Source organism: Silurus aristotelis (genome assembly GCF_946808225.1).
Source record: "Silurus aristotelis genome assembly, chromosome: 16".
NCBI lineage: Eukaryota > Metazoa > Chordata > Actinopteri > Siluriformes > Siluridae > Silurus > Silurus aristotelis.
In genome coordinates, this window is record NC_139589.1 from 10,461,328 (window position 1) to 10,474,526 (window position 13,199).

The following is a 13,199-nucleotide window of genomic DNA, read 5'->3' on the forward strand; positions in this document are numbered from 1 at the left end:
AATTCCTCCGGAGAAAACGTCCAATCAAATATTTGGAATAAACTTTCACTTCCGAACTTTACGTTTACTGACTCGTGACTAGTGTTCATCACAGCTCATACACATAATTAACACTGCATTCGTTATCTCTCAAATGAACTGTTACAAAGATCCAAAATGTAGTTTTATTATATTTTGGAAAAGAATTTATTTAATTGTACTACTATTATATAATAAACCAATATTTTATATAATATATATATAATATATATATATATATATATATATATATATATATGTATATATATTAATATATATATATATTAATATATTACACACACACACAGTATTACATTATGTAATACTTTTGCAAAAAAAAAAAAAAAAAGCTTCATTTGCATGATGGGTATTACAATAAAGAGCCGTTAACGAGTAGTTCTTTAAGAAAATGTTGTGATGTGAGAGTATAAAGTGAGGAGAAGCTGCTGCTGTGTAATCCGTTAGGCTTGCTTAATTAAGCGTCTTGAATTACAGCACAGGTTCCCAACCCTGGTCCCGGAGATGCCCCTGTACTGCATATTTTAGTGTCCCTGCTTCCAACCCACCATCTTCGACCCAGAAAGTATTATAGTAAATAGCTGAGTGGTGAGATTTGGTGTTATAGATTAATATCAGTGTTAAGCAAGCTGAAAAAAAAAGCACAATGGAACTAGAGTTGGGAAGTAACAGAAACAACGTGCTGACATTAACACAGTAAATGTGAGAAGAGTCAGAAGTCAAGTGGGTGTGGTTAGAACCTGCCCCGGCGTGCGAGGGCGGGGCTGGGTGGGGGAGAGGGTTGGCGTGAACGCAGTATGCGGGCATACGGTGTCGTGGTTTCTGGCTTCTCTCTCATTTTGCTGCTACGTGATGGCGTAAAGAGCCGCAGGAAAGCTCGTTTCCCAGGCGGTTGGTTCTCCACCATTGCCACGGCAACCCCGCAGCCCCGTCTAGTGCAGGAGCTGGAGGTTGCAGGGGTGACAGGGGTAGTAGTAGTAGTGAAAGGTCGCTTAAGATCTGACAGAGTCTCATCTTTACGATGGAGCTGAGCTTTAAGGAGCTGCATAGTTGAGTGAAGATCCATCAGCATCTGATCCTATATAAACACACACACAAACAGAGTGAGTACAGTGTGTGTCTGATAAATGTTGGTGTTTGGTATTTGAGTGTGTGTTTGTTAGTACCTGTTTGAGGAGTGTTGAGTCGGCAGTGTTGAGGGCTGTGCGAAGTTTCTCTCCGTCTGTATAATGACAGCACGCTCGCTCTCCAGACTGGAGCTTCAACACCAGGGCGCGCAGATCAGCACGCAACTGCCTCAGAGTCTAAACATGCACAGAAACATCAGGAAATGCTGTAAAACAGGAGCGCATCACCTGTTGTGACCCAAACCTCTCTCTACTACTATGATAATCATGAGCACTTACTGGGTTAGTGTTTCATTCAGTTCACTCTATATTTACTAATATAGATTTTCTGATTTTCTAAACTGTTTCAAAATTATTATAAAACACTTCAAGCTTAAATATATGCACAGTATTATCACACACCTTCTGTCCATCAACGAGCTTGCGCTCTGCAGTCGCAGTCAGGCTTGAGGCTCCTGGATAATCCTGAAACCGCTTTAGCTCTGAGGAAGAGAATACAAAAGAGGTGGGTCATAGATTAACCCTAGATTAACTTTATTTGAACTTTGTTTTTCCCATGATAAACATCAGGAAAATGGCCTCTTGGTTGCTATTAACAATGTTGAAATAAACACAAAAAATATAAGTGAACTACAGTGTCACACAGGGAAGGGGGCACACAGACCTATACTGTCCAATCAGAGACTAGTAACATATCTCAATCTTCTATAAGAATAGAATCATCTATTGGTATAACCATATTATTTTAGTTATAGATATTCCAGGTCACTTACTGCTGTTTTAGATATTTGTCCCAACACATGTTCTAATCAGTGATCGCGGCTAGAGGTCTACTGATTAATTGGTTTTGCAGATTAACTAGCACCGATAGCTTCCGGTCCGCTGTCATTACAAGAGCGGCCTCTAGAGGCGAATCACTGATGCCATGTGTTTGTTTTTACACGTGATACTGCGTTTTGTCCGGAGAGCGCTATTTTATATTTATTATTTATAAATTACATAATTATATTTATTCAGTAATATATTCATAGTTACTTTATTTGGCATATTTTTCATGATTCAGCACTTTGTTTTTGTTTTAATTTTTGTAATAAAGTTTGGTACTATTTTACGTGGAGTGTTATGGTTGTTTTTTTTTATCCACCATCTATTTTAAAAACTATCGGTTGATTAATCGGTTATCGGCAAGTATGATCCAACTTAGCTATCGGTAAAATCCACTATCGGTCAACCTCTAATAGTAGCACAAAATATATGATCTATATATTCCAGATGATATCAACAGGTGATGTCATTTTGGTGCAAAAATCAGAAATAGACAAAAAAGAACTATGAGTTTCAAATGTTTTTTTGGGATCAAAATCTAGTTTAGTTAAAAAAAAATTCCTCGGCTAGTATCTTCAGATAAAATGACAACAGACTCATCTTGGCTAACGGACTATGTGTTAAGTGTGTTATTGTATCTTACCAAGTGTTTTGAGCGTAAGCTCGGTTTGTTTGAGATCAAGCTCAGCTCTGCACTGCTCCAGCTCAGCTTTAACTTGTGCTAGATCGGCTTTTGTGTGCTCCAGCTCCGCATGTTCTTGCTGGTCGCTGTGTTTGTGTGACGAAGCTAAGCGTTGAGATCGCCGCAGTCCATCACACTCCACCAGAGAAGGAAACATAGGAGCTGTGCTTCTTCCCTCCATTTCCCTCAGTGCTTCACTGAGCTCTTGGATCTGCTCATCTTGCTCCTGAAACAGAGGGGGTTTCGACATATTTTATTTGTCACTAATTTTTCTAGAGAATTCAGATTTTAATAGCAGTGCAGAGGTCAGGAGCACAGTTTTGAAATGAGTCATGTTTCTCACCTCCAGCTGCTGACTGTAGTATTTCTTTAAGCTGCTCTTCAGGTTGTTGATTTTGTTCTCGCACCGATTCTCCATGAGTTCTCTTTCGCTCTCCATTGTCTCGCTGCAATCAGAAACAGAGATAAATGTATACTTCATTTTACATTCACAGTTAATTTGTTCCTAAATTGAGACCAGTGTATTTTCTGTGTACTGATCTCCCTACTCACTAATGAACCTATCCTGCAGCACTCTATTCATCTGTCTAATCGTCTCTCCATCAATCCATCTTTTTCTTTGACTATTTAACAATGTCTGCTCGTTTGATTATCTATCTATTCAAGATTATTATTAATAGGTGTTAAGATGTGTGTGTTTATTCATGTGTGTGCATCTGTTACCTGAAGTCGTGCTGCATGCGGTTGATGACCTCCATCATCTCTGTACACACCTGGTCTCTGATCTTTAGCTCCAGCTCATCTTTCTCCTGCCGCTGACGCAGAACCTCTCGCTTTAGCACATTGATCGCCTTTAACAGAGCCTACACATAAACATTAATGTCAATCGTGAGATTAAAAAGGAATTCCCACAAACTAATCATATTTGTTGGTAGTATGCAAACTTGGGACCGTTTAAACCAGTGTCATTTCTCTGTAAAGCTCAAACAATTCCTTGAGTTAATTGAGTAATTTGAGAAAAAAAAAAAAAAATGTAATTATTTTCCTCAATGCTCGTTTAGTCCATTTAACTACACACAGAGCATTGTGTTTCCCCACGGACCATTATTGCTGACGCGGTTCTGACTTTGTTTCTCTTAATGTTGGATGTTCACGAGAAATAAAGTCACATTTGAGAGAAATATCTATTTAAAACTTTTAAAAGGAAATAGGAAAACTTTTTTTTATGTGGAGGAAAACAGGCTTCCATAGATTCAGGCCAAAGAAAACAAAGTTTTGGATCACACATAAAAAAAAAAACTTAAATGAAAACAACATACATGAACTTACTTTTTCTTTTTTTGAGTGATCTGAAATTAATTTGTATATTTTTATTTAAGGATGTTATATTTATATATGTGTATTTGCATTTAGATGTAATATGGCAATTAAATGCACTGAATGGGTTTAGTTTTCACAGGTATTCGTGTGCAATTTCTGCAATAAAATGTACATTTTTCAAAAAAAAGGAAACAAATTACTTTATTTAGTTTAAGAGACCCGTCTCATTTTCTCTTGTATATTTAGTATTGCTCTTTAATAAAGAAAAAGTACGTTTTATCCGATTACTCGATGAAATAATTGGTAGAATACTCAATTACAGCCCTATTTCTCTGAATTCTACATTTTATAATATTTTTGCAGTTACATCGAGGTAGGATGTAGTGGAATATACACTGACCAAGCATATCATTATGACCACCTGCCTAATATTGTGTTGGTCTTCCTTTGTCCTAACCCATCAAGCATTAAAAGCAATTTGAGCTACAGCAGCATGTCTGTTGGATTGGACCACATGAGCCAGTCTTCGCTCCCCATGTGCATAAAAAAGCCATAAACATGACCCTTTCGCCGGTTCACCATTGTTCCTTAGACCACTTTTGATAGATACTGACCACTGCAGACCATGAACATCCCACAAGAGTTGCAGTTCTGGAGATGCTCTGACCCAGTCGTCTAGCCATCAAAATTTGGCTCTACCTGCCTAATATATCCCACCCACTAACAGGTGCCATGATGAGATAATCAGTGTTATTTACTTCACCGGTCATAATGTTATAACGTTATTATGTTTCCCTGATCAGATTATTATTCTGCGTAAAAGGCCGTAATGGCGTATGATTAGGAGTATTTCCTGTAGATGCCTCTGTCAACGAGAAGAGAATTCAACAGCGAAGAAATCATTGTGTATCAATGCCACTCACTCACCTCGGGCTGAAACATGCTAACATCTTCCTCTTCATCAGTCTCCTCCTCCTCATCTTCCTCCATCAAGGTATGGTCCACATGGGCGGGGTCATCCCGCAGCAAGGAGAGGATGTAGGCCACACGGCTCTTAGAGGCATGACCATGGACCAGCTAGAACGTCAGCAACATCACAAAATGAGTGTGTTACCTAAATGGAAATGACTAAAATGACTCAAAGCCTTGCACTGAGTGTACTTGTGAGCATGTGCTACCTGTGTGGCAATGGCAGAGAACTTGAGGGCGTGCAGTGTCTCATCATAACTAGAACTGCAGGAATTAATGTTGACCATCATGCAGGCGCGGCCGAGTCCGGAGAAGAAAGTCTGCAGTACTCGGGTTAGTTTACTGTCTCGGAAAGGAACAACCTGCGCCGGACGCTGCCTACAACACAGTCAATATTCTCTCAGGGTGATCAGTAAACCAACCAGTGAGGGGGAGCTAATACATTAACCTCTCCTAACGAATAAAACATTACTCGTGGGGAGGTTTGTGTCTTATGAACACTGTGTAATGTGTAAACTCACCTGTACGTCTGATTGTGTCTCATTGCGTTGATGCAGCGTCCCAGTGTGAGCAAAGAAGTGTTGATGTTGTTTGCCTCCTTCATCCGTTCTCCGTTCTGCTGATCTTTACAGCGCTCAGAGCCAGCCAAGTCACACACACACAACCTGAAACAAAACACACTTGTATTAATATCTTTGTATACTAATAAATAAAGGTGTTTCAGTCGAAACACAAAACAAAAATGATTGAATGAAATCGTTTTTAAAAATTAATTTCAAATAATCTAGGACTGGCAAATGCAGCTTCATTACTGACTTTCTTTTACATACATTGACAAATATAAGTGAAAGGTAGGAGAATAAGTGTGTAGTGGTGTAACTCACTCGCTGATGTGTGTGGCGCCCCCCTCTGGCTGGAGATGCAGCACTCGTACAGTAAACATGCTGTGACTGAAACACACACGAACACACATCACTTGAACATGTGTATAAACAGCAGTGATGTTCATAAACAGTGAACTTACATACTGTGTTTCTGCCACAAAAAAACCCCCAAAATCATTTACATTAGTTTGTTTTAAATCTCTTAAAAAGGCAAAATCTTTGACCTATAGCTGGAGGTTTTTGTGCAGGTGGTGTGTGTGTGTGGGAGTATATACCTGCGACTGGAGTTGTGGTTGAGATGTGTGCTGGCAAAGCTCTGATTGTTCCGCCCTACAGTGAGCACTCGCCACGCCTCATCAGCACTGCGTACATTCACCCAAGTCAGATCTGCACATAAACAACACACTTACACATAAACACACTTTTCTTTGCTGCAACACACATATACACACACTGAACGCACAAAAAAACTCCACATTTGAAAAAGTCAGGAGACCCCCTGCTCTACATATCCCTTGTGGAAATCAAGTCATGTTGCATTCTGAAACCTGGTGTAGTAACTGTAGACACAACAACTGGGCACATGCAAATACGGGCACATGCAAATACGGGCACAATTCCAAGGATGTGAAAAACATTTATTCCACACTCCGGTTGAGCCCTTGGCATCTAAAAGGTTATATGCAGATACTGTGCGTACCTTTGACATAGACGTTGCCGTGCTTGTCGTCGCTTAGTCTCAGGGTATTTCTCTTCTGTGTCTGCAGACATGTGGGTGGCTCCAGCAAATCATAAACAAACTCGTTATAAATCTCATAAAAGGAAACCCAGATGCTGAACTGCACCGTTTTATCCACAGTGACATCACAGAGTCCTATTCCATCGATGTCCAAACACACACCGTCTGAATCTGTAGCACAGAAGTGTGAGGTTAGGATACATTTATATGGAAAAACCACACTGCAGTTCAAGTAAATAAACATGTTGATCAACATGTTTCCCTTGTCCGTTCACATGTTCACCAAACATCTCTTTTCCAGCAGACAGTGGAGTTTGGTACCTATTGCCTAATCTAAATCCTGATCTATCCATGCCCTAACGCAGGGGTCCTCAGCCACCGGGCCGTGGATCACAGTACCAGGCCGCACAAAAAGCACCAAAAGTTTTAATGTCTATTTCTTCTTCTTCTTCTTCTTTCGGCTGCTCCCATTAGGGGTCGCCACAGCGGATCATCCGTCTCCATACCACCCTGTCCTCTATATCTGCCTCTTTTACACCAACTACCTGCATGTCTTTCCTCACCACATCCATGAACCTCCTCCTTGGCCTTCCTCTTTTCCTCCTACCTGGTGGCTCCATCTTCAGCATTTTTCTACCAATATAATTCATGTCCCTTCTCTGCACATGTCCAAACCATCTCAATCTCGCCTCCCTCACCTTGTCACCAAAACATCCTACATGTGCTGTCCCTCTAATAAACTCATTTCTAATCTTGTCCATCCTCGTCACTCCCAACGAAAACCTCAACATCTTCAACTCTGCTACCTCCAGCTCCACCTCCTGTTTTTTACTCAATGCCACTGTCTCTAATCCATACAACATCGCAGGTCTCACCACAGTCCTATAAACTTTCCCTTTCATTCTTGCAGATACTCTTCTATCACAAATCACTCCTGTCACTCTTCTCCACCCACTCCACCCTGCCTGCACTCTTTTCTTTACTTCCCTAACACACTCTCCATTACTTTGCACTGTTGACCCCAGGTACCTGAACTCCTCCACCTTCTCCACCTCTTCTCCCTGCAACCGCATCACTCCACTGCCCTCCCCCTCATTCACACACATGTACTCTGTCTTACTCCTACTGACTTTCATTCCCCTTCTCTCCAGCGCATATCTCCACCTCTCCAGGCTCTTCTCAACCTGCTCTCTACTCTCACCACAAATCACAATATCATCTGCAAACATCATAGTCCAGGGAGACTCCTGTCTGACCTCGTCCGTCAACCTGTCCATCACCACTGCAAACAGGAAAGGGCTCAGGGCCGATCCTTGATGCAGTCCAACCTTCACCCTGAACCAGTCTGTCGTACCTACTGCACACTTTACTGCCGTCACACTGTCCTCATACATGTCCTGCACCACCCTCACATACTTCTCTGACACACCTGACTTCCTCATACAATACCACAACTCCTCTCTCGGCACCCTGTCGTACGCTTTCTCTAAATCCACAAATACACAATGCAGCTCCTTCTGTCCTTCTCTATACTTCTCCATCAACATCCTCAAAGCAAATAAGGCATCTGTGGTGCTCTTCCTCGGCATAAAACCATACTGTTGCTCACAGATGGTCACCTCTTCTCTCAGCCTGGCTTCCACTACTCTTTCCCATAACTTCATGGTGTGACTGATCAACTTAATTCCCCTGTAGTTACTGCAGGTCTGCACATCTCCCTTATGCTTAAAGATCGGTACCAGCACACTCCTTCTCCATTCCTCAGGCATCCTCTCCCCTTCCAGAATCCTGTTAAACAATCTGGTTAAAAACTCCACTGCCATCTCTCCTAAACATCTCCACGCTTCTACCGGTATGTCATCTGGTCCAACCGACTTTCCATTCTTCATCCTCTTAATCGCTGCTCTCACTTCCTCCTTACTAATCCTATCTACATCCTGCTTCACCAACTCCACATCCTCCAACCTTCTCTCTCTCTGATTTTCCTCATTCATCAGCTGCTCAAAATACTCCCTCCGACTTCTCAACACACTCTCCTCACTAGTCAACACATTTCCCTCTCCATCCTTTATTGCTCTAACTTGCAGTACATCCTTCCCAGCTCGGTCCCTCTGCTTGGCCAATCGGTATAAATCCTTTTCTCCTTCCTTAGTGTCCAACCTCTTATACAGTTCCTCATATGCCTTTTCCTTGGCTTTCGCCACATCCCTTTTAACCTGCTGCCGCATCTCCTTGTACTCCTGCCTACTCTTCTCATCACTCTGTCGATCCCACTTCTGTTTTGCCAACCTCTTTACCCTAATGCTCTCCTGCACTTCCTCATTCCACCACCACGTCTCCTTGTCTTGCTTTCTATTTCCAGATGTCACACCAAGTACTTTTCTAGCTGCCTCCCTCATCACTCCTGCAGTAGTTGCCCAATCATCCGGCACCTCTTCACCACCACCAAGCCCCTGTCTGACCTCTTCCCTGAACCTCACACTACACTCTTCCTCCTTCATTTTCCACCATCTTATTCTTCTTTCAAACCTTACTTTCCTCCTCTTCTTCTTCGCCTCCAAAACCATCCTACAGACCACCATCCGATGCTGTCTAGCTACACTGTCCCCCGCCAACACCTTACAGTCTCCAATCTCCTTCAGGTTGCATCTCCTACACAGAAGATAATCCACCGGTGTGCACCTTCCTCCACTCTTATACGTCACCCTATGATCCTCCTTCTTCTTAAAATACGTGTTCACCACTGCCATTTCCATCCTTTTAGCAAAATCTACCACCATCTGCCCTTCCACATTCCTCTCCTTAAAACCATACCTACCCATCACCTCCTCATCACCTCTGTTCCCTTCACCTACATGCCCATTAAAGTCTGCCCCAATCACCAATCGTTCTTTCCTAGGTACACCATCTACCACTTCTTCTAATTCACTCCAGAATCTTTCTTTCTCCTCCATATCACAGCCAACTTGTGGAGCATAGGCACTGATGACATTTATCATCATCCCTTCAACTTCCACCTTCACGATCATCACCCTATCAGAAACTCTCTTCACCTCCACTACACTCTTACTGTACGCTTCCTTCAGAATCACCCCTACACCATTTCTCTTCCCATCCACACCATAATAAAACAGTTTAAACCCACCTCCAATGTTCCTGGCCTTACTCCCTTTCCACTTGGTCTCCTGAACACACAACACATCTACCTTTCTCCTCTCCATCATATCAGCTATCTCTCTCCCTTTACCCGTCATAGTACCAACATTTAAAGTACCAACCCGAACCTCTACTCTCCTCTTCACCGGTCCATGAACATCCCACAAGAGTTGCAGTTCTGGAGATGCTCTGACCCAGTCGTCTAGCCATCAAAATTTGGCTCTACCTGCCTAATATATCCCACCCATCCCACAAGGTGGGATGTCTATGTAATTTCCATTTTATTGACTGGTCAGTAGGTGTTTTATTATTAAAAGATGACTGCTTCCTCCTACAACTTGTTTCAGTCAGTTTTTTCTACGCATTGATAAATTAAGCTCCCACAGATTCTACATAATAGGAGATGAATTACAATTTCGTTATATATGTAATAAATAAATTTGTAATTACACAATGCAGTATGCATACTAGCATTAGCACGTTTTTGTGTTTTGGTATGGGCGGGACCTGGGAGGTTTCCATTTTACATTTACACTAACCATATTGCAAAACAAATAGCTAGCATACAATTTCATTACAGCCAAGAAGTTGCTAATGCAGTTCTGGGGAAAACAATTCGTCAAATTATTGTTTGGAGTATTGACTTCTAATTTACGTCTAGAAAAAAAATTAAATATTGTCTAAAGGGTCAATCTGAACAATTTAATATGTTTTGGCACCCTTTTATCGCTTGCCTAATTGAAAACTACATTGCACATCACTATTTGCCACATCTATGTATTATGAATGTTGAACAGGTCAGGTAAGGGTGGGCTTATTCTGATAAGTAATGTCTATTATGTGTCTTGTCTTTTTTTGTACTTGTGCTTTTCTTTTCTTTCTCTTTGTATACACTCCTAAAAAAATTTGAAACCTGTAATATTGGCTATTGTGCTTTCAATATTTGGCGCCAGTATATTTAATAAAAATGGGAATTCTGAGTGGTGTGTTTGCTGTTGAATGACCCAAACAATACCAATTTGAATTTAATACACATGAACTATTTGTTTGTTGTTACAAATGCAATAAATTACAAGTGACTCTCAAATGACATTGTATATAGCACTGTAGTGCAATGTGTAGGTCATATTTACACTTATCTTCTGCCCTTATCAGGCAGCATGAAAAGTGAATAGGAAGTGATTTAGGACTGGGTCTGACTTGGAATGTACACAAACTTTGGTAGTCAGAGACATTGATCAGGACGAATCTGGGTCCGTTGGGTTTTACCTTTCAGTGATCTGCACTGTTTCTAGCTTTGCCCCTTTTTTCTCTGAACCACACCACAGTCCTGTGTGTACTTCGTCACTCTGTAGTGTGAAATGCTTTACATCATCAGATCAGATCAGATCGGAGATGTGTGCAGACTGCAGTGCCCGTCTCACCTTCCAGTCGTGTGATGGCTGAGAGTCCACTGATCCCACTGTCCCAACTAACACTTGCATTAACACCCCCACGTTGCTTACACATCTCCTCCTGTAACACACATACACACAATTACAATCCAACACACACCTTACATTTAAATTGATCAGTAAAATACACTAAATACTGGATACATGAAAGCACACATACACTACTGAAACTAAAGAAAGAAAGGAGACTTTAATTTGTCTGATTTAAAGGAGTTGGTGCTGTGCACATGTACCTCTCTCAGCAGAGCATAACGTCTTTCCTCCTCGGTGCGGACCTCTGCATCGCTAAGTTGGCGAACCTCCTGCTTGAGAATGGGCTTCAGGTTGGCTCGGGGGTAAAGCTGTCCAGCCAGTGTACTGAACACAGAGACTAAGGCTCGGGGTAGGAGACCGGCTTCACCTGCGGAGCCTGCACAGAGACAATCATTAATACACTGCTGTGTTCACCAGCTTCGTGTCTACAGTAAGTTGCTGATGTCCTTATTATGCACTCGGTGTTTGTGTTACCCTGAATGGTGTAGGTCTTGCCCGAGTTTGTAACTCCATATGTGTACAGAAGTCTGTTTTCTCCCTGAAGGACGTCCCGCACCATCTCTTTCATCATCTGTTCATACACATCCTGCTGAGATGCTGTTTCTCTAAAAATCTGCACAAACCCACACATCAGTAATGTACACATAAATGCAGTGGACAATCATAAACCATGACTTAGCAGACATAAGGCAGTAAACCATTTTGTGTGTGTGTTTGTGTGTGTACCCGTGTGAAGATAAACTTGTGTACACTCTGGGACACTCCTCTCTCTGCATTCTTCATGCTGTGTGAGTCTTTAGGGGCCTTCAGAAGGAGTGTATCTTCACTCTGCACACACACCGAGCCCTGCACGCACACACATCGTGTCAAAAGCATTACAAACGACACAATACAATGACACCAGTCCATTTATACAGTCATGTATCCCAAACAGCTCATTTCACTTGCACTGTACAAAATAATGAAATAAAATGTTAGGTTAACAAAGTGACCTGATTTTCTCCACGCTGTCGCTCTGCATCTGTAAGAGGCCGAACACGCAGAAACACCTGCAGCTTCTCCTCCACCCGCTCGCCTTTGTTAACCTGCGTGCACACGCACATTAGCTCACTGTATTACACTCCAGCTATAAAGCAAGCCTTATTCATTATTTCTGCAAAGGGTTGTTATGGGAATATGTTTTCAAGTCCACCAATCAGAAGTCACACTTGATTCAACTTGTTTAATCAGTTCATCTAGGTTTTTGTTCAGTCAACAGATGTGGCACCTGTGTGGTGTGGATAAAAACTTCACTCAAATCCTTAGCGGGAATTCTGGGTAGGTTTGATAATTCATGCTGTAAACGGTGTAGACTGTGTGTTGTCTGACCTGCTGCATGTGTGTTTCTGCAGGGCCGATGACTGACAGCTCTGTTATTGGAGCCTGGAGGCGTCTGGCATGTGTGCGACTGCCCAGATCAGCCGCTGTTGACTCCAGCACACACTCATCCTCATCAGAGACATACACCGGTGCACTCATCTCACACACCTGCAAGCATACAGTAATGATAAAGATCTATGCTTCTTTCTTAAAAGGTGTGTGTGTGTTGGAAGGTAGACTGTGTTGTAATGCTGTTCTTCTGGTTTTGTTATTATTAAATGTAGAAATGTATGTTAAAAAAAAGGTGTATAAATATAATAATTAATATATACATATTAACTTGACAATGAAAGTAACACATTTCTGAAGCTTCTGTTTGGTTGTAATTAAATATACTAACATTGCCACAGGCAGATACATTATTTCCAAAGCATCATATAAAAGAACAAAAAAGTTATCTACAAATATTTAGTTAGATCAGCGTGTGTCCAGATAAAAGACTCAAGAGTTTAATTTAAGCTAATCCTGAGGTTAAGCTAATCATGCTAACCACACGATACACTTTCAGGAAAGTTCTTATCTATTTAAATTCGTTCACTTTATACAAATTATTTT

General features: G+C 41.5%; 1 protein-coding gene across 1 annotated transcript in view; it reads right to left on the bottom strand.

Moving 5' to 3' along the window:
- Positions 1 to 329: 329 nt before the first annotated feature.
- kif20a (kinesin family member 20A) overlaps positions 330 to 13,199 on the bottom strand; it is a 13,041-nt gene continuing 171 nt past the window's right edge. Inside the window, exons 2-19 of the mRNA XM_083564960.1 lie at positions 12,594 to 12,752; positions 12,218 to 12,310; positions 11,952 to 12,071; positions 11,700 to 11,838; positions 11,426 to 11,601; positions 11,163 to 11,253; positions 6,544 to 6,753; positions 6,119 to 6,230; positions 5,844 to 5,909; positions 5,481 to 5,624; positions 5,169 to 5,337; positions 4,918 to 5,067; positions 3,394 to 3,533; positions 3,014 to 3,116; positions 2,632 to 2,896; positions 1,566 to 1,645; positions 1,203 to 1,340; positions 330 to 1,114 (exon numbers count right to left, since the gene is read on the bottom strand). Coding sequence (XP_083421086.1) covers positions 770 to 1,114; positions 1,203 to 1,340; positions 1,566 to 1,645; positions 2,632 to 2,896; positions 3,014 to 3,116; positions 3,394 to 3,533; positions 4,918 to 5,067; positions 5,169 to 5,337; positions 5,481 to 5,624; positions 5,844 to 5,909; positions 6,119 to 6,230; positions 6,544 to 6,753; positions 11,163 to 11,253; positions 11,426 to 11,601; positions 11,700 to 11,838; positions 11,952 to 12,071; positions 12,218 to 12,310; positions 12,594 to 12,743 — 2,691 coding nt within the window. The 5' untranslated portion in view covers positions 12,744 to 12,752 and the 3' untranslated portion in view covers positions 330 to 769. The remainder of the gene's footprint in view (positions 1,115 to 1,202; positions 1,341 to 1,565; positions 1,646 to 2,631; positions 2,897 to 3,013; positions 3,117 to 3,393; positions 3,534 to 4,917; positions 5,068 to 5,168; positions 5,338 to 5,480; positions 5,625 to 5,843; positions 5,910 to 6,118; positions 6,231 to 6,543; positions 6,754 to 11,162; positions 11,254 to 11,425; positions 11,602 to 11,699; positions 11,839 to 11,951; positions 12,072 to 12,217; positions 12,311 to 12,593; positions 12,753 to 13,199) is intronic.